The sequence below is a fragment of the Artemia sp. Qi Xiang Cuo genome, chromosome 11, assembly GCF_049724085.1.
Source record: "Artemia sp. Qi Xiang Cuo chromosome 11, ASM4972408v1, whole genome shotgun sequence".
Taxonomy (NCBI): Eukaryota; Metazoa; Arthropoda; class Branchiopoda; order Anostraca; family Artemiidae; genus Artemia; species Artemia sp. Qi Xiang Cuo.
Window position 1 is genome coordinate 47,523,041 of NC_142804.1, and position 20,857 is coordinate 47,543,897.

The 20,857-nt window shown below is 35.2% G+C and overlaps 1 protein-coding gene across 1 annotated transcript in view; it reads right to left on the minus strand.

Annotated features, from left to right (window-relative positions):
* The window catches only part of VhaAC39-1 (V-type proton ATPase subunit VhaAC39-1), a 104,777-nt gene that overhangs the window by 50,435 nt on the left and 33,485 nt on the right, over positions 1-20,857 (minus strand). The window contains exon 3 of the mRNA XM_089096851.1: positions 117-295. Coding sequence (XP_088952977.1) covers positions 117-295 — 179 coding nt within the window. The remainder of the gene's footprint in view (positions 1-116; positions 296-20,857) is intronic.

The following is a 20,857-nucleotide window of genomic DNA, read 5'->3' on the forward strand; positions in this document are numbered from 1 at the left end:
TAAGGAAAAAAAGTAGCCTAGCCTTCCTGTCTTGCTGTATATAGGCTTTTCTCCTGAATTATAGAAGATGAATAAAGACCTGTGAAACTTATAAATAAATAAAACTGAATACTTGCCTAATGGAGTGTCTACTAAGACAGCACTATAAAGCTCAGCTGGTGTGGACGCAACATGAATAGCCTCCATCTGCTCAAAGCTTCCAAGGGGGTGACATTTAGAGATCAATTCGGCTATTGGCCGCTGATGCAATGTTCCAGTAATAAGCAAAATAATATTGTCAATCATGTAGCTGTACCTGAAGAAAAAGATTTAAACACATTGCATCAAGATTGTCAAGGGCCAGGTGTTTACGCCCCCCCCCCGGAAAAACCTTCTGGAACATACACCCCGGATGGTCTCCAACCACTTTCAACTTATAAGAAAGGACCAGAACTCTCAATTTCTGATCGAATGAGCACCCTCCAAAGTTTTCACGACCATGAGGCAGAGGTAGGGATAAGAATAGGGCAGTCCCACTCCTATACGGAATAAATTCTGCTCATTTTTGGGTTAAATGTTACTCTTTACTTTCATCATAACAACGTAGACCAGAAATATTCCTGGAAATCAAGAGCGATTAAGATCCTCATCTCCACCTCCACCTCATGGTCGCAGAAACTTCGGAGGGTGCTCATTACGTCAGAAATTGAGTTAGTCCTCTTTTTATAAGTCGAAAGTGATTTGAGACCAACCAGCTGCGGGGGGGGGGGGGGGTAAAAGCCGGCTCCCGAGTCAGAGCTGCTAGATTCGAATGTCATTCAAAAAAGCATGACGTCACCCAAGGTTTAATTCCTGAGGTTTTCTCTTCTAGCGAATTTTTTCTAGTATTTTATATTTTAGCTATTCAGCTCAGCTGGTCCTAAGATTATTTGAAGAAAATTTCAGGCTTCTACCTTATTAACTTCAAAATATATATATATGTTTTCAAAAAATAGGTTTCTGAATAAAAGAAAAAAGCCATATTAAAACCTAAAACGAGTATCAATAATACCATACAATAATCCGAACTGAAAACGAAACGAAATTACTATAAACGGATTAATGAAACCCAAAACGAATAAAAACTAAAATGAATTATCAAATCAACATAAAGATAATTAAAGCAATAATTAAAGCTTCAATCTTTTTTCCAATAGCCTCTTTAGACACGAGCACCCTTTGTCATGACATTTTATCAAAAAAAGGATATGTTTTGTTGTCTTAGAAAAAAATATAACGCCACGAATTAATGCGAATTAATTAATTAAGTGCAAATTTACCACAAAATACACCTAAAACCTTCGAAATGATTTGTCTTCATTGAGGTGTGCCCGCCCTGTCAAAAATTCGTATATGTTTCAACCCTATCAGAGACAAAGCAAGCTTAAGATCCATTTTCGGGAGGCATAAATCGATACAGCAAAATAAGTTTCAAATTTGTACCTTCATACGATGTGAATACTTTTTTAAAAATAAAATCCTGTCTCAAGCGCTTACTCTGTCCCTGTTTTAGCATTAAGTCTTAAGACTGAGAGTTAGGAATACGTTCAGTTTTGTATGGTTAGTAAATTTAAACAGCCGCAGCCTGAAATTGAGGTATTTCTGCACTGACGGAGAATTTTACAAATTTCATTGAAGCAAAGCTAAAGGCGTATTTCAAGAACAAGTCCCTTATTTCAAGAACGATACAAACCATTTTTTTTTAATTTTCCATTTTCGTTAAGGTTCCGTTGGCTTTAAGCTAATCTACGGTTTTCTAAATTTGCGTTCAGAAAAAAAAAATTTTTTTTGCCTTTTTGGGCACCAATTGGCCGAAAAAAATTCTTTTACATTAGATTCCCTTAACCCACGGACTCTCGGATGCAGGTATCAAACTAATTAAGGACAACAAACTTTCCGGCCCATTTCCGGGTTGTCTAACACCCTTCTCCCTCCCAACAAAAACGTGAGGTCCCTTTACCCAGCAACGATCCTTGAAAGTTTCAAGGCATTTGAAAAAATGCTTCTTGGCCCTTTTTTAGAGGGTGCATCGCACCCCCATACTAAGATTTTATTGTACACACGGGTCCGCTTAGGCCAGGGACTTGCAGTTTTAAATTTCAATCTGTTCAGATTAAAGAGGTTGCTGGCCCTTTTCTAGGCCAGGTTTTAAACGAAATAATACACTCCTTTTCTTTCTTTTCTTTTGTAAATTGGTATTCCCTTGGTCCAAAAGTCTCAAGTCAATCGACTAAAAGTGCTTTGGCCTGTTTTCAGGGTGTCTATGTCCCCAATATAAATTCTTTGAAAAACACAGGAGGCTCTGCTAGGAGTTTTCCTGAGATATTGCCCACGAAATGTTTTAGGTACCCGACTGACTAACCGTGTCTCAAACAGTAAGCTGTACGAAAAACGTAGCTCAATCCCACTTTCTAGGGCTATAATGAGAAGGCTAGGACAAGTTCTGCGGATGAAGGATGACAAATTGCCAAAGACTATCCTTGTTGGCCAACTGTCTAGGGCCAAACAAAAATCAGGTCTTCCCCGAATGGGATGGGACGATGTCGGAAGGAAAGATTTAAGGGAAATAGGAGCTTCTTGGAGGGTGTAAAGAGGGAGGCATATTTAAGTCAAATCTGAATTTAGCTCCACTTTGTATCGGGTCAGTCTGCAGGTTGGAATTAGCTGGCTTTCGCACTGCTTAAGAACTTGGGTCGGTTTTCACCATATTATTGAATTTCTACAGCTTGGACTTGGGCAAGGTTTAAAATTAAAGGAGATGCAGGATACTAACTTATCTATTACAAGTTGAGTAAGGGATAAAGGATGCGGGATTTGACGGATTTGTCAAAGGCTAAAATTGAAACTCTAATAATACAGACTGAAATTCCTTGAGTTGCTCCCTTTTCAATAAGACTCACAATGCTCTTGCTTCTACAAAATGAGTCTAGGAAGAATTCGTCAATTATATAACTCGGGGTCCTTGTTCTTGGGGCACCACAAATCTGATCATACCTAAACGTATGGTTTTTGAACCTTCTATTATTCTAATGAAATATCTATTTCAAAATTGTATTCCAGGAGGGGTACAGGGTGTTCAAAGGTAAATAATTTCTGAGACCACACTGGCTAATCATGATAAAACAAAAAATCGCGAAGAAAGGAAGATAACGAGGACAATTAACAGCCAGTGAAAAAACACTAAACTTAACAGCCAGTGATCACTTTTAACTTATGTTTAGGGCACTACAACTTTCAATTTTGATCTAGTCAATCCCCTCCTTTGTTTCTAGGGCTATCTTTATTGTTCTAAGGAGGTGAGTAAAAATGATATTTGCAAAACACATAACTTTAAACTTGCTCATTTCCAGTGAGTTGACCGCAATTATATTCAAATTTCTACAGTGCATTATATCTAAATAGTCTGTTTTTCTGAAATTATATTCCTTTAACTATCATTGCATATGCCTTACAATACATATGGATCGTTAAGAAAAACTATTATAGCAATAGCTGCAACCTAGTATAGAGCGAATTACTGTACCATTGAGGATTTGTTTGTGGTATAGAAAAGGTTTGCTCGTGGCGATAGAGATTTCTCCTATAGCGCCACTTGGAGATCAGATTCCTTTGGGAGCATTTACCATGGAGACTGGCGAACTAGTTACCTATTATCGGACTAGACTCAGACATATAAGAGAAACGAACACATATAAAAAGACAATAGATTTATTAAACTTACATGCTTAGTTGTACAGCAATGGGTCACTTCAAAGACAAATAAATGGTGACCGAGATTATTTGCGGTGCCAACTCCTTTAGATCCAGCTTCATATTCCAATTAAAAAACACATTGTCCCCACTCCCAAACGCAGTTCTTTCGTCCTGCGCTCTAGGGACTGCCTGCCATTGGCTCACGTGCCCCAAGGACGCGAACCCTCGTCCAATACTACGTCTTAAATATTTTTGATGATTTAGGCGTTCACACGGTTCTTATCGTTTAAACTTCCTTAAAAATATTGTGCGTAGCACTTTTCTTATTGCTCACTGTCTTAGCGAAATCCAAAGACTGCAGTTTCTTGTCTTCGCTGATTAAGGACTTTTTCGTTTTTGAAACTAGATTTATCTTAATTATAGGAGTCCGAATTAAAGAATGAACTTTATTTTGGTATTTCAAGTATATCGTGTTTTACTCCCGGTATATATCACCCTTCCCATGAAATAATGACGCCCAGTCATTAGTTACTGCCCATCAGGAGTTTTAAAGTTTTTCGATTATTTTTATTATTTTATTCTAAATCCCTATCTAAAATTCATATGCCGGACTAAGATTATTTTTGGTTCTCGTTCCGCTAATATAATAAAGATTTTTTTTTTTTTTTTTTATATATATAAAACTTATTACTTTTAATTTTACAATAAGGTTGGGAATATTATACTTTTACATTAGTTCTATTTTTTTTTTTTTTTGTTTCTATATTAAGTAATAAGTAATATATAAACAACGTTAAATGACTAAAATAATATTATTAAACCTAATTATAATTGTGTTACATACATAAATGATTTATAACATACAATATTTGGTTCAACATATTCACAGATGACATTAAAACACTTTCACTATTGAGATTTTTGCATTGTCAAAGCTGTTAGGAAGAAACTCATGTAGCTTTACATCTATTCATCACCTTTCGTGTCCTTAGTGTACTACACCCTTCTGTTGTAAATTACGGTCCTTCACTCCTTTTGTCCTGGCAAAAATGTCGAAGCACTTACGTTATGGTTTCTTCATGGAACAGTTTGAGTCTAGTTGTCTTTACACGGTATGTTTTCCCTAATAGTCAACTGGGAAATGACCGTTAAATATCGTTCAAATGGTCAACTGGGAAATGATTCTTCCCACTATAGGTGTTGGTGTTTTTCTTTTCATCATATCATTTTTAGGATTTTTTGGTGCCTGAAAAGAATGTACTATTGAGTAAATCTGTTCATTTGTGACTTTAGAAATGGGTTGCCGTCCTACTATAGTGACTCTTTTAATATATAGTCTTTAAATTCAACTTCAAACCTCTCCAACTATTATCTCACTTCAAATGTCGTTAAGTATTGTTTATCTTGTACTGCTCGATGGTGTTCTCAGAGTTAAAGTTCAAATTGTCTTTAATTTCTGCTTCAAATATCCTCGAATATCTTTAAGTATCTTTTAACTTTGAATATCGATTATCGTGTTTTGATCGATGGAGTTCTCAGGATTAAACTACAAATTGTATTTAATTTCTTCTTCGAATATCTTTAAATGTCTTTAAGTATCTTTTATCTTAAAATATCGTTTATAATGTGCTGATCGATGGAGTTCTCAGAATTAAACGTCAAATTGTCTTTAATTTCGTCTTCAAATATCTTCAAATGTCATTAAGTATCTTTTAACTTCGAATATTGTTTATCATGTGTTGATCGATGGAGTTCTCAGAATTAAACTTCAATTTGTCTTTAATTTCGTCTTCAAATATCTTTGAATGTCTTTAAGTATCTTTTATCTTCAAATATAGTTTATAATGTGATGATCGATTGAGTTCTCAGAATTAAACTTCAAATTGTCTTTAATTTCGTCTTCAAATATCTTCAAATGTCTTTAAGTATCATTTAACTTTGAATATTGTTTAATATCGTTTAGCTTCAAATATCATCACTATACTGTCAAATTATTCTGGGGTCCATAGTGAGTATCAACAGCGATATCTACGTATTTATATCTTGTACTGGCTGATGGGTTTCTCAGCGTTTATGAGATTATATAGTTCGTTAAAGCACTTGATACTGAGGTTCAAATATAATGTTACCTGATACGTAGTATGGTTCATAGTCGAAGAAACGACGATCGAAGATAACTGTTGTTTTCGTAGACGAAGTTAGGATAAAAGTTGCCTGGAGTTATGGTGAGTACTCTTCGTTGGTTGAGATATTATGAAAATAGATGCTACTGGGTCGTATCTGTACTGGGCAGCTTATCGTAATACTCAATGACCAAAGTGTCCATTTACTTTCCTGTAATAAAGACAACGCGGCAGAATCAAACTTTCTTTAAAGTAAATACACATACAATAAGTCAAGCATTAATTGTGTTATAACTTCTTATCTTTTAGACAGAATTAAATAAATACGCTAATATTAGTACTCAAATTGAAAATCTAAAACAGAAATGTCTTCAAATATGTTTTGGGAACGACAAAATCGATATTGAATACACATAATTTACCCTACATTATTAAGTTTGAGGTCTACTTTTACAATATTTTTCATGCCTGCATTGTTCACGCAAGTCCGTGCTGTTTAAGAAACGCATGTTGCAGCGTCATAACCACACTGTTTTACGCAAACGATACTGCAATGAGGGAACAAGACATAACAAGCACTAGTGAAGACCTCTATACCCACTAGTTTTCTGATGTCTTCCCTATTTCTTGGCTTAGCCGTTCTTATGGGGCTCCGGGTTTAACGGCTGAAATGCCGAGGTTCTTAGTCTCAGGATTTTTCCGTAATTGCAAGTCAACATTGGTGCCTCGTATTCGCCTTTCGAATAAGGTCATTAGATGCAGGATTTCCAAGCTTGCCTCCGTAGATTCCAGTTAATGCTTGGCAAAGAATATAAGCATAATGAAGAACTGACATCAATATCTTTTTAGAAGGCTATTGTTTGAGCAAATCCTTCAGCACTAAATAAATAAATATTATATTAAAGTCTTATTAGAATACGTTAAGCGAGAAACACCTTCACATTAATAGGGAATTCCTTGTGGGTTTTTACTTAGTCGCCATTGGACATACACAGGGTTTCAATCCATATATCTTAACTGATTAAATGGTCTTAAAATTTTACATATTGTTTTTGAGATATAATTTCACATCCGCCGTGAAATTCTACATATAAACGTACCATAGGTTGTTTGTTTATAGTTACCAATAGTTGGCTATTGGTACATATATTACTCGGGTAAGAAACATTATATTCCTCGAGTAAGAAACACATGAATAAGCAAGCTTTCGGCAAATAATTACACTGGTAGGCCTAAAATAATTATAATCTGCACTAAGATAAAATATTTCATATAAATATACGATTCTTTACTTATTATTTATTTTTTGTTTTTTTTGATAATTTATATATTTGTTGGGACATGGGTCGATTTTTAATAGAAAATACGTGGGGGACCTGAGTTAGTATATGTAAGATATAAAGTTAAATAATTTCGAAAAAAATCCACAGAAATTATATCACAAAAAATGTCATGGATAAACCAAGGAAATTAAAGAACATTCTTGTCACAGAACTATAGAACAGTGATCTCTCTGTTATTGTATACGTCATAGATATAAACTAATGAAATTAAAATTTTTTTCGCCAAAAAGCTAAAGACGTAAATGCCTTTGTTTCTATATGAAGCTAATGTTTAATACAGCTGTAGGACAGCATACGTCATAGATATAATATAATGAAATTAAAACGCTTTTTTTTCTCGGAGCTATAAGAAAGTAAACTCTCTGTTTCTCTTTCAAAGCATTCTGATCCAAAAAACGAAAACTTAACTAGCTCACAGAAGTTTCTAGTCAACCTTTAAGTATTGTTTTGACTGGCCCTGATTGGCATAAAAATACTAATTTCTTACACTTGAAGGACTGAGAAATATTCCTTCCTACGATCGTTTACAAAAAAATTAAAAAAAACAATAATGGGCCTTGAGTTCCTACCCAGGCGTCCCACAAGACGTGGTCCAACGCGTGTTGTCGTTTTCATTAGACCCATAGCTTCCAACCTTTGGTTTTTTTATGTTATCGTCAACGGTTTGAAATTACGCGTGTTATTTTATTTTTTTTTTTTTTTTAATTAATATTGACTTGGTTAAATTTAATTTCAAACTTTTTAATTTATTATTGTGTTAAATTCATATATTTGAAATTTGTCTTTAAATTAATTAGCGATATTTCCATCTGTCAGGTTTTTTAACGGTTCTACCTGACTGTGTCGTGCCTTTATGCTCGGTTTCTTGCGGTTTTTTCTTTTTAGGTTTGTCAAACGAAATAATGTCAAACTTTTTGTTTTGTTTTTTCAAAAATTCTTTCCCGTTTAATATCGTTTGTTTCCCGTGTGCGGCTGCTGAGGTCGGCCTTGATTTCCCTATTTCTTTAGCTACTATTTGGTCTGATTCACCATCAGACTCTTCTGAACTGGTTTCCGACGAATCCGTATTAGAACTTTTAGAGGTGGCACTCTTTGAGGTGTCACATGCTCTTCCTTCGTAAATTTCTACTCCTCTGGAAGTAGAAGGTTTATTCTCTAAGTCCTCACCTTGAGTCCTCACCTCAGGAAATTGTGGCTAATCTAGCGAGTTGGGGGAGGACTCAATCGTTTTCTTGTGGGTCCGTCCTGGATTGGAGGACATGTTTTCCAGGGTATGACAAAGTTCGATCTAGATGGTGCACCTCCTGAAGGTCCATGTCCTGTCTTAGTTATTTTTTTACTTTGCAAAAGTTCAATACATATCTTTACATTTATTTTCGTCCGTGGTCGTTTTATTCCCGGGCCATGTACGTTGGCTCGGTTTTATGGGAAAATTTATTAAATCCATAGCTTCTCGCAGGTTTGTTTTAGTTAAATCTTTGGGAGGAGTTTTCTTTACAGTAATACCGGGGGTTTCTTCAGCTCTGTTTAATTCTTCTTGTAAAGACAGGGTCTTTCTATTGGTGTTGCAGGGGAAACCATATCGTCTGGAAATCTTTTGGGGGGACATGGGGTCGAGATTCTATCGGAGAAGAATTGGATTTTTGGAGATATTGTATAATCTAAATCTCCTGCGCTTACCGATGAATAACTTTTTGGACTTTTTGGCGTTTTTAGTTCAGGAAAAAATCCTGGTATTAGGGATTTTTCTTAGGAACAACTAGATTTTCCATTGCTAAAAATTCTTCAAAGTTTTGTTCATCACTTTCATTTTCAAAATAATCTTGTTTAAAATTAAAGGGTTTTAGCTCTGCCAGTCTTGACCTAGGGGGCTCATTTTCCGAATCTGACGAATCAGTCGAAGAGGGATGTGACATCCATCTCTCTGGAAATTTTGCTCTTTTTATTCGGCTTACATGCGCCTTGTAAGTTTTTCCACTATCGGGGTTCTCCATTTTAAAGGTATATTCATTATCGTAATTTTTGACTATTCTGTACGGCCCAGAATATTTGTTGGAAAGTTTTTTCCTTCCGTTTTTGCCTCGTTCCTTAGGTAAACGAAGTCTCCTACTTTGACATCAGTATCCCCCTTAAATTTGTGTTAGTTTCTTAGCTCTTGGTTTATTTTACATTTTTCCAATTCTTGCCTAACTATTTTATAAGTTTTCATCATCCTATTTATGAATTCTTGTTTATAATATTCTGAGTCGTTATAATATCGCCGAGATTCAATAATATAATAGAAAGGGATTATAAAATATCGAACAAAAAGTAAATAAAATTGATTGTCTTTGGTTGCTTCGGAATAAGCAGTGTTGATTACGTTAGTTAAGTAAGGTAAGAATTTATCCCAGTCGCTACTATTTTCTTTAGTATAAATACTTAGAACGTTCGAAAATATTTTATGTCTGTTTTCTATTTTTCCATTAGCTTGTGGATGGTAAGGCGCTGTCACCATTTTCTCTATATTAAGGAAACTCATTAAATCTTTTGTTAATTTTGCAACAAAATTGCTCCCATTGTCGCTCAAAATTTTATTAGGAATTCCAAATTGTAAATAATTTTGCAAGTGCCTTACTTGTGGCTTAAGCACCTTGATTTTTTTAAAGCTTTTGCAAAAATAAATCCGGAAAAATGATCTATAACCGAAAGAATACAAGTATGGCCTCTGCTAGAAACAGGTAAGCCTCCATTTGTCCCGTACAGGTCAAATGAGATAATATCGAAGGGGTATTTTGCTACTGGGACCCTTCCCGTTGGAGGATTTTGATAAGCTGGGGGGTGTTTCTCAAATTACATGCTTCGCATGTACTTACAAATTCTTTAAGTTTTGTCAGTGCCGATTGTACGTAAAAGTGTTGTTTTAACTTATGGAACATTTTCATAACTCCTAAATGTCCACCTGTGTCCGAATGAAAATATTCAAATGCAGGCCCTATCAAGTTTTGTGGTAATACAGGGATTATCGAGGTTTGGTTTCTATTTGTCTCAGCAGTCACAATTCTACACAGTATTTCTTCATCAAGGTCGTAGTAAAAATTATCTATCTCTTTTCTAATGGTTTTGAATTTATACGGTAACGCCTCATCATTCACAAAATAATCAATTAGTGCTACACACATTTTGTCCTTTTTTTGCTTTCTTTTTATATTTTCCAAAGACAAGGGACAATATTTAATCTTATTTTCTTTTACTGCGTCTTTGGCTTTGTTTTTCTTACATCCATGTTTGCTTTTAGCATTGATAGCATTAACTTCATTTTCTTCAGTTTCCGACGGATCATTTTCTGGATATCTACTCAAAAAGTCGCAAGCTGCGTTTTGTTTTCCCTTTAAGTGTTCAAATTCATAATCTAGGTCTTGGATTTTCATAATCCATCTAGATAGAATGCCCGTGGGGTTTTTAAATGTGTGCAGGTACTGCAAGCTTTTATTGTCTGATCGTAATATAAATTTTCTACCAATTAAATAATGCCTATATTTGTCCAAGTGGTAGATAACAGATAGTAATTCTAAATTTATGGCGGAATAACTACCTTCGCCTTTTAATAAGGTTTTATTTGAATAGCGCATAACTTTTTCAATTTGTTTAGGTATTCCTTGTAGAGGTTTAGGGTTTCTTTTCGGGATTATTTGCGAAAAAAAAGCGCCAATGCCTTTTTAGCTAGCATCAGTGGTAACGATGAATTTTCCGTTTTCGAAATCAGGGAGTGATAAAATTGGTTCAGAAGTGAGCGCCTTTTTGAGTCGGTCTAGGGAAGTTTGAGCTTCCTGGGACCAGGTAACACTATGGGAGTTTCCTTTCGTTAATTCCGTGAGGGGTTTCGCAATTTGGGAATAATTGCGTACACATTTTCTAAAGTAGCCCGTAAGTCCTAAAATTCCCCTTAATTCTTTCATAGTTCTGGGGGGCTTGAGGTTTTCAACACATTTTATTTTATCAGGGTCTGGGGATATCTTTCCCTGGGTTACTACTACTCCTAAAAATTTAATTTTGGATTGAAATAAATTTACTTTCTCGGGCCGGCATTTTAAATTGCCTTGCCTGAACTTCTCGAACACCTTAGCTAAAGTTGCTAAGTGTTGCTCAGTGTTTTCCCCCACGCATATGATATCATCGACAAAATGAATTATATTCTTTAATCCTCATAACAGGTGCAATAGGGGTCTGCATAACGCGCTTGAACTTGTTTTAAGCCCAAAGGGTACTCTCAAGTATTCATAAGAACCAGATTAGACACTGAAAATTCGGTATTATGGAAGTCCCGTTTGTCTATTTTTCCCTGGTTTTAGCCTGGGGTAAGGAACAAGGAGTTAAAAATTTAGTTTTTGCTTGAAATTGAGTCAAGAATTTCGTCTACTCCTGGTAAAGGAAATTTATCGCTACCTACTTGTTTGTTGAGAACCCTATAATCTACAACGAGTCTAAAATCTCCATTCTTTTTGGCACTAAGATTACTGGTGCACTATACGGACTTATACTTGGGCGTATAATCTCGTTCCTTTCTAATTCATGGATTTTATTTTTTAACCACTCTTTGTGCTTATATGGCACACGATATGGCTGTTTTGCTACGGGATTACCAGTCGTTAAAATTGAATGCTGGTAAAATGGGATAATACCGATGTCATTTTCAGATGCAGAAAAAAAAACCATAAAATTACATAAAAAATAGCATAATTTTTTATTAAGTTACAAATACGTAATATGATCCATTTTAAATTTGTTTACAAATTTCAATTTAGTCATAGGATATTCGTTATATGAAGTTTTACTACCGTTAACTAGGTTTCTTTTGAATTTTCCCATTTATTAAAATCATTTTACGTTAAATACTCGATTTGGACTAAAAACGTCACCTTTTTAATTGCAATTGTATCGTTTTCATGGTTATTGGTTACCCAAATAAAACATTCCCCGTTGTCATAATATATAATCTGTTCCTCGCATAGCAGATTTTCGGGTATTTCAGACGGTGTCGCAAACCATATTTCTGATTTGCTAATTACTGGCTCGATCATTTGTGATATTTGGATTTTTTGCATCGTTTTGGGAGGGACTTTTGTTTTCCTTATCGCAAATCCGTAATATTTCTCTTCATTTTTATTGTTTATTAGGTTCATGCTGGCGCTATGCTGCGCCATTGCGGCATCTTGTAGCTTCACGTTGGGTTTTATTATGTTTGTCCACAAGTCCACTATTTTCATGATTTCATTTGATCTCTAATTTCTCATATCTGCTATTTGTATTTTCGCAGATTCGACGCTGTTACTATTTAAATATGATTCATTTCTGCAATATTTCTTAGGATAATTGGATAAATTTCCCATTAAGATCTGCCGATGCTAGACATGAGTTTCAAAGGATTTTTACATTATACTACTAGAAATTTTGTTTACTGTTATGTTATCTTCGTAACTTCTGTTACGATTTCTTAAGGTAGAAATATTTTCCCCCACCTTAGCTGGGTATACAAACTTCTCGTTGGCTACGTCTAATAGTATTTTATTAGACCTTAGAAAATTTGCCCCTATAATAGCTTCATATGGGAGATTATCGCATATAATAAAATTTGTCATGAAGGTTCTGTTGTCTCTTTTTAATTTTAGGCAAATTGACCCTTTTGCGTTTAATTTATGGCCTGTAACACTTGTTAAATTTGGATTATTAGGGTTTTTTTGTCGCCTAATGTGCAGAGGCAACGTATTAAATACGCAAGAGTTTATGATATTTTCAGTAGCTCCACTGTCAATTAAGGCCGTAAAGTAAACGTTTTCTACAAAAAAATCATTAAATATAGGTAACTTGTTAATAATATCACTACAAGAAGGCACTAGTATTGTTCTGGACCTATTAATTATTCCTGGCACCCTCTGGGTCCGTCTTATGTTTCTGAGGGGCCTGAAGAGTTACCCTGATAATTTGTTTCATTTGTCCGTGCCTGTAATAGATATTCAGACGTATTAGGCTACGTAGGCATATTTAAATGATTTACGTCTTCCAGTCTTTGCCCTGTATTATTATGGTAGCGTGGATGTCTCGTGTCAGTGCCATGTGCTGGCGTTGACTGCCAGTGCCGTTGGCTTGTAAAATTTTCATTTCTCATCGGCAAATTTTCATGATTTCTATATTGCATTCTCGCATTATATTGACCTTGGCGAGTATTTGGGTTTTCAAACCGGTAATTAATTTGCCTGGTGGGTAAAGGGTTATACAGATGTGGGTGGTAGGCAGTATAAGGTACTGAGTGGCTCACTCCCCCCTTAGTATAGTCTATTGCACGACTGGTGCTAAAATTTGTTTTTCTGAACAAATGGTTAACGTAATTTTGCGTATTACCGACAGCCTTTCTTGGTATGGCAGTGGTGACGTAGTGGCACTTTCTTGCTCTGTGGCCAACATGATTGCAGTTATGGCACCTTATTATTGTAGGGTTAATGGGCTGAAAACGTACTGTTTTCTGCCTAGCGGATTCTGGCGTTTTGTTTCTTTGTGCTACTGGGGAGTTATCCCGTGAAAAGAAATTGGGGGATGTCTGATCGCCCTTGAAGATTAGGTTCGCGTTTGAGTCGCCTAGGCTGTTTATTTTTGTATTACTATGATTAGCAACCATTTTATCAACTTCAATTAGTCGTTCTACCTCTTGGACTGCAAGATCCAACGTCTGAATATTCTTGGATATTACTACTCTATATAGTTTTGGGGTAGCCCTTGCAAAAAGGTATTTAGTATGATTTTTTCATACAGTTGCCCCGAACCACTTCCGTATTTTGCTTCTACAGAAATGCGTATATTATCCAGATATTCCCTTATATTTTGTGAAAAATCAAAGTTCACTACTCCATGTTTTAATTTATTTATTTAACTGGTTTCTATAAATCTCTCTTTGAATGATTTTAACAAGTCATCCACTGTATTTATTGTCAAGTTGGCGTTATTTCCTATGGTATGCTCGACCTGTTTTAGAAAGGTTAAGGCCTGGCCTCTTAATCGTATTAGGAGCATGTTTTTTAACGCTCCAATGTCTGTTTTTGTTAATTGTACAAACTGGGTCAATTGGATATTAAATTCGTCAATATCTGATTGACCATTGTATTCCGTGATAGATTTCGCAATTTCTATATTTTTTGCGACTAAATTTTGCACTAATAGTAATTCATTTAGATCGTCCATATTTTCTTTTTTTTTTTTTTTTGCGTTTATATAAATTTATATTAAAATTTTAATAAAAAATTTTGGGGTTGGCTATTATATAAAATTAGATATAAGGGGTTTACTATAGTAGCCTAGAGGTTATAGGCCTAATCAATTTTCTTATATGTCTGTATCTTTCCAAAAATTAAACTTGAATTACAAAGTTTAAACGGCCTAACTAGTTCGCAGTTTTCCTCCAACTACAGACCTCGCCATTTGTACCATTGAGGAATTAATTGTGGTAATAGCAAAGGTTTGCTCGTGGCGAGAGAGATTTCTCCTATAGCGCCACTTGGAGATCAGATTCCTTTGGGAGCATTTACCTTGGAGACTGGCGAACTAGTTACCCATTATCGGACTAGACTCAGACATACAAGAGAAACGAACACTTATAAAAAGACAATAGATTTATTAAACTTACATGCTTAGTTGTACAGCAATGGGTCACTTCAAAGACAAATAAATGGTTGCGGTGCCAACTCCTTCAGATCCAACTTAATATTCAAATTAAAAAACACATTTTCCCCACTCCCAAACGCAGTTCTTTCGTCCTGCGCTCTAGGGACTGCCTGCCATTGGCTTGCGTGGCCCAAGGACACGAACCCTCGTCCAATAATACTTCTTAAATATTTTTGATGATTAAGGCGTTCACACGGTTCTTATCGTTTAAACTTCCTTAAAAATATTGTGCGTAGCACTTTTCTTATTGCTCACTGTCTTAGCGAAATCCAAAGACTGCAGTTTCTTGTCTTCGCTGATTAAGGACTTTTTCATTTTTGAAACTAGATTTAGCTTAATTATAGGAGTCCGAATTAAAGAAGGAACTTTATTTTGGTATTTCAAGTATATCGTGTTTTACTCCCGGTACATTACGACCAAAAGTAATCGAAGTTTAAAAGCACGTTTTCAAAAGAAGAACTTTCTAGTGATATTTAAATTACCATTTGAAACTGATTCAGGACTGGTAACTATCATTTCGGTTAAGTTCAATAGTAGAAGATTACTGCAAAAACAAATTTATGGGAATTTAAAAAAAGAGCCTGGAAATTCGGCCTGACGAAGCTGGGAGTTGTTGCTACCGCTCCAGAGGTATCAACCGAACAGGTAGATGTATCTACTCTAGGACGGGTTCGGCGATCAGTTGGCGGTATCTGCTCTATGACTGGTACGGCTGATTAATTCGGCCCCACCGTTATGAGTGATTCTACTCCCTCTCAGAATTAGAACTCCAGGCCAGCTTGAAATACATTTACTTCAATATTTTCACTTTGACAAAGGATAAGTATGGGAATAGCCCGAAAAGTTCTAAAAACACCAACATTTAACACTCCGTAATACAAATCATCCCTCTCATTAATTTATTACATGTCACATTTAATTCCTTATACTTTCAACACCAGTACTTTGTATCCGACTAAAATTTAATGCTTATTTTTGTTCACCAAAGTTTCACTTGCAGTTTTTTTTCACTAAAATTTTCACTTTTTATTTGTTGTTCACTAGATTTTCCCTTGTTCAGTTTTTCTTCACAAAATTGTCACTTTTCAGTTCTTATTCACTAAATTTTTACTTTTTTCATTTTTTGTTTAGTAAGTTTCATTTTTTCATTTCTTCAAACTAAATTCTCATTTTTGTTGTTGTAAAGCTTTAGAATAATTTATATATATTATATCACTGATTTTTCGCTTTTTTAATTTTTGTTCACTGAATTCTCACTTTCTGAGTCTTTGTTTACTACATTTTTACTTTTTTTTATTGTGCTTAACTAAACTTTCACTTTTTTCTTTTTTTTCTACCTAAATTCCCATTTTTTTATTTGTGTTGTAAAGTTTTATTATACTTGCCTAAAATTTCAGCTTGTTTTAATTTTTAATTGTTTTCTATTGCACACTAGACACTTTGTCTATTCTTATACACTAACAACATCTCAGCCCTCACCTTAAGGCATCGTATTGATGGGCGATTAAAAACTGTTTTACCCTTTATTCCTAAGACTGAGTGATAGACCAGGAAGAATTTTAAATAAACATAACTTCAATGTTACATTTTAGGGTGTAAAGAAGTCAGAGCATTTCCAACTGCGGAAAGGGGGGGGGGGGATAAAACTAGCCCCGATTAGGGTAGTGGTGTGCCTAAATTCCCGTGTTCCTGTGGTCAGGACCATGATTAGGACCCACCAACAACTAGGAGAGAGATTGGAACACAAATTATCAATAGACAAGGCCGTACCTGTTAATTAAACGAAACATATCCAAGAAGTGAAGTTAATAAAATATAACCTTCGTATAACCTTTAGTTTATATAATAATATAATTTGGGCTATATATTTGCAAATTGGGGGTTAAGGGGGGGGGGGGATAGAGTACAGCAGCCCTAACCTAACATACAACCTAACCTAACCCTCCCCTCCCCCCAAATTTGCAAATATATAGCGAAAATTATACAAGTATAATGTATTGTTTCACCCGTAACATGTCTTTGTTGCTATAAAATCGATTTTCTGAGATCTAACCTAAGCATAATTCTTGGGTGTGTTTTGTTTAATTAACAAGTACCGATAAAGCCATGAAGCTACGAAAAATACCTGAAACTTTTGATTCCACCTTGGCTCAACACGCTTATGATAACAATCATCATTTCATTTTATTTGAGAACACTTCCCATTACTGCCCGTAAAGGTCTCATGCAAATTTTCAGAGAGGCAGTTCGGACCTTCTTGCGCTCAAGCATGGTCTTAATCTCTGATCTTTGTAAGACCAATTTTCAAACCAAATCTTGCACCCTGAACTCTCTTAATAACAATAAAAAAAAATAACTGATTTTAATAGAATTCACCTAAGACAGTCAAATCCCATCCACTGGATGGAATTAAATCAGAAGTTTAATTCAGCCACATTTAGATTGTGGATGGCATCCACAATCTAAATGTGGCTGAATTTAACTTCTGATTTAATTCCATTTCCGCCTCCAGCCTTTGCTATGCTTCTTATGCAAAAGCCTATCAAATCAAAATTTTTAATCCACATTTTAACAACAATTTAATAGTCGAAGAAATATTTCGAGGGGAAGGGGTTCAGACCTATTAACCCTTTACCCTTCGACAGGGGCGAATCTCCAGCATTTTTATTGGGGGAGGAGCGGGGGGGGGGGCAAAAGGGGTCCATATCCGGATATTCAAAAGGCAATATTATTTTTTTCTCCACATTATTTGGGAGGCAACTGGCCCCCCCCTCTCAAAAGACACCCCTGCCCTTTGTATTACGTCATCTATTACGCTAGCTAGCAGTATTTTTTTTATTGTTAGCATAAAGCAGAGTGTTAATACCGAATAAGAAAAGCAACTTATTCTGGATGACGTCATCGCAAATAACTTATAAATTGACTGATAAAATGGAAAATAGTGTTCAATGACGTCATCACAAGTCAGCCTATTCTAGTTACATACTACACGGCAAAAATGACGTCACCTCTTGAATATAAGACTGATCCCAGTGATTTTCTTTTTAGTTAAACAATATTAGTTAAACAAGTTACTGCAAAGCAAACAATCTATCATGTCAACTAAAGTTCTTAGAAAAACTGAAAATTTTGAGAAGGGCAGAGATGTATTGTGTGCTCTAGGAGAGAAGAGAGTAGTAGTGAAGAAAGGGAATATCTTTAAATCTACTGGAAGTTCTAAATTAGGACTTGATGCTAAAAAGGCGTTTGAACAACTAGACAAAGAGATCGCCATTATTGCCAAAATGCTATCCATGTTTTATAGAACCCCAGAAGTGAAAAAAAGATTCAGATTACGGAAGGAAGTAATGGATGCTATTAGACAGACAAGCTCACTTACAGATAAATTGAAAGGATACCAAAGCCAAATAGGAAAGCGTGATTTGGATGGAATTTTATCCAGCTTTTATTTTCAAATGACCAAATTGAGTTCAACCATAGACAAGTTAGAAAAAGAAGTGGAAAAAATGCAGGAATATAAAGATAAGGAATCGGGCCAAGATAAAACTGATGTGAATGAAAACATTTTATGCGATTTACGCATGGCTGTATTGATCACCAATGGCTGTGTTGACCCAAATTTGAAGGATCATTTCCAGAAAACAGCTCTACATCATGCTTCTGAAGAAAGTAGACTAGATATTTGTCGGCTACTAGTTTCAAACGGCGCAAATGTAAATGCATTAGATTTTAAAAATCGCACGCCTTTGTATTATGCTGCCAGACGCGGCGCATCTGATATTTGTCAGCTTCTAGTTTCAAAGGGTGCTCTTTTAAATCTCAAGGATAATTCCCAGAAAACAGTTTTACTTCATGCAGCTGAAGAAAGTAGTCTAGATATTTGTCAACTATTAGTTTCAAATGGGGCAACTATAAATGCATTAGATTCTAAAAATCACACGCCTCTATATTATGCTGCCAGACGAGGCGAATTAAACATTTGTCAGTTTCTAGTTTCAAGGGGTGCTCTTATAAATGCCTTAGGTTCTGACAAGGTGTCTTCGCTATTCACGCTGAAGTTCTTTAGTGATTTAAAAAAGGTTATAATGCCTTAAATTAACTGCAAGTTTTTGTGCAGGAAAGTTTCGGCGTATAGTCTAGGAAATTTTTAGTTTATGTGTTATTCTGTACGTGTCCATTTTATTAAATAAAATAAACTCAGAAATCGTTCTTATTTGATTTTGGATTATCGCTTCAGTTTGCTGGTTTTTTTTTTATGTGGGCCAGGTGTAGAAAAAGGAACTATGGAACTATTTTTTGCGGGAAATTATTATAATCCTTTAAAAAAATATTCAAACAATTCATATGGATGTCGTATTAAAATTTGAAAAAAAACTGATATAGCAGTACAATTCTGGGATTAGTGGTAGAATTGTGGGGACCTCCAAAGAGTTCAAAATTCCAAGTTCTTATATTTGTCTTGTTTGATACAAAAATAATAATGGAAACCCAATCACATTTCTAATGATTACGATTAAAGCTCCTTATAGTTCCTTCTAATAGACGAAGCTAGCTGCTTCTGTTTTACCGTATTCAAATGTTTAAGAATGCATGCTTACACAGAAGGAACATGATATAACCGTTCCTCTAGCTTAGCATCAATGATCCCCCTCCCCTTAAAGTAAATGAATTCAACAAACAAGAAATTGAATAAGAATGGAGGAGTAGCGTAGCTATGTTCGCCTCAGGGAGTAGCTGTGTTCGCCTCAGGCGGCTTGGTGTTGCAGTGAGTTGTTGTTAGTAGTAGTAGTAGTAGTAGTTCCACTTGAAAACTGCAGGGCATGAAGGAAGATAGGGCAAAGAGAAGTTTCATCAGAACAAAAATTAAGGAAACAAATCTGGTTGCGTTGATCCGTGACATCCTATTTTGATTTTTTTTTTTTCTTTCTTTTTAAAGACAACTCTTGGTACTGTCGTATTATCTGTAGAACACGCGAGAAGAGAAGTTTGGTTAATGCTAATGAAATGAAACAAAATAGGATAAAAATATAATAGTTTAGAAACGAATTTCGGCTATATATTTGCGCATCAGGGGGGTGGGGGTAAAGTATAGCATACTATATTAAATAAAGGTACTCTTCTGAAATACAGGACACACGAAAGAAAGACCGCATCCAAATCACAAAGCCGGTATTGATAAACAGGTTTCCGCAGCATTGTTGAGATATTGCTCATTCCGTGAAAAAGATTTAAACATTAGTCTTTTGGGGTTTAGGGGGACTAAAAGGTATCTAGGTTAGGTTACGTGTTTAATATATGCTATGTTTACCCCCCCCCCCCTAATGTGTAAATATATAGCCCAAATTTGCTCATAAACTATTATATTTTCATCCTATTTTGTTTTATTTCATTAGCATTAACCAAACTTCACTTCTCGCATGTGTCCTGTATTTCAGAAGAGTACCTAAATACGTAACCTAACCTAGGTAACTTTTTTCCCATAAAGACCACAAAACAAAAGTTTAAATATTGTAAAAGCGATAAATCACTGTTTACAATCCTCAGCATAGGAACAGTGTTACCAACATGAACAGACAAACAGAACCAAAAATTGCATTAAATATGACCAAAGATAAAAAATTGTATCATATCGCAATTTTTTTCCCGCTTTTTACGATCCGCGTAACTCGCGGGTCGTCTGTGACGTACAGTGCTATCTCTGAAAATTTTGCAGAAGACATTTTCATAAAGATAATTTCTTAAACCACATTGGCGTGACATAACATAAAGAAAGAAAAACGAGCAAAAATGAGGTTTTTAAAGGCCAAATGAAAATACTGAAAACACAGAACAATGCGAATAATTTTTTGGATTTTGTGCAAATCGCGGATATTGGCGAAAAACTTGTTTTTCTGATTGTTAGGTATTTTTATTTCGGTGATATAACTTTTTGCTGTTTTTACCTTTATTCTTCTTGTCAGTTTTTGTTTTTTTCATTGTTTGTTTTGT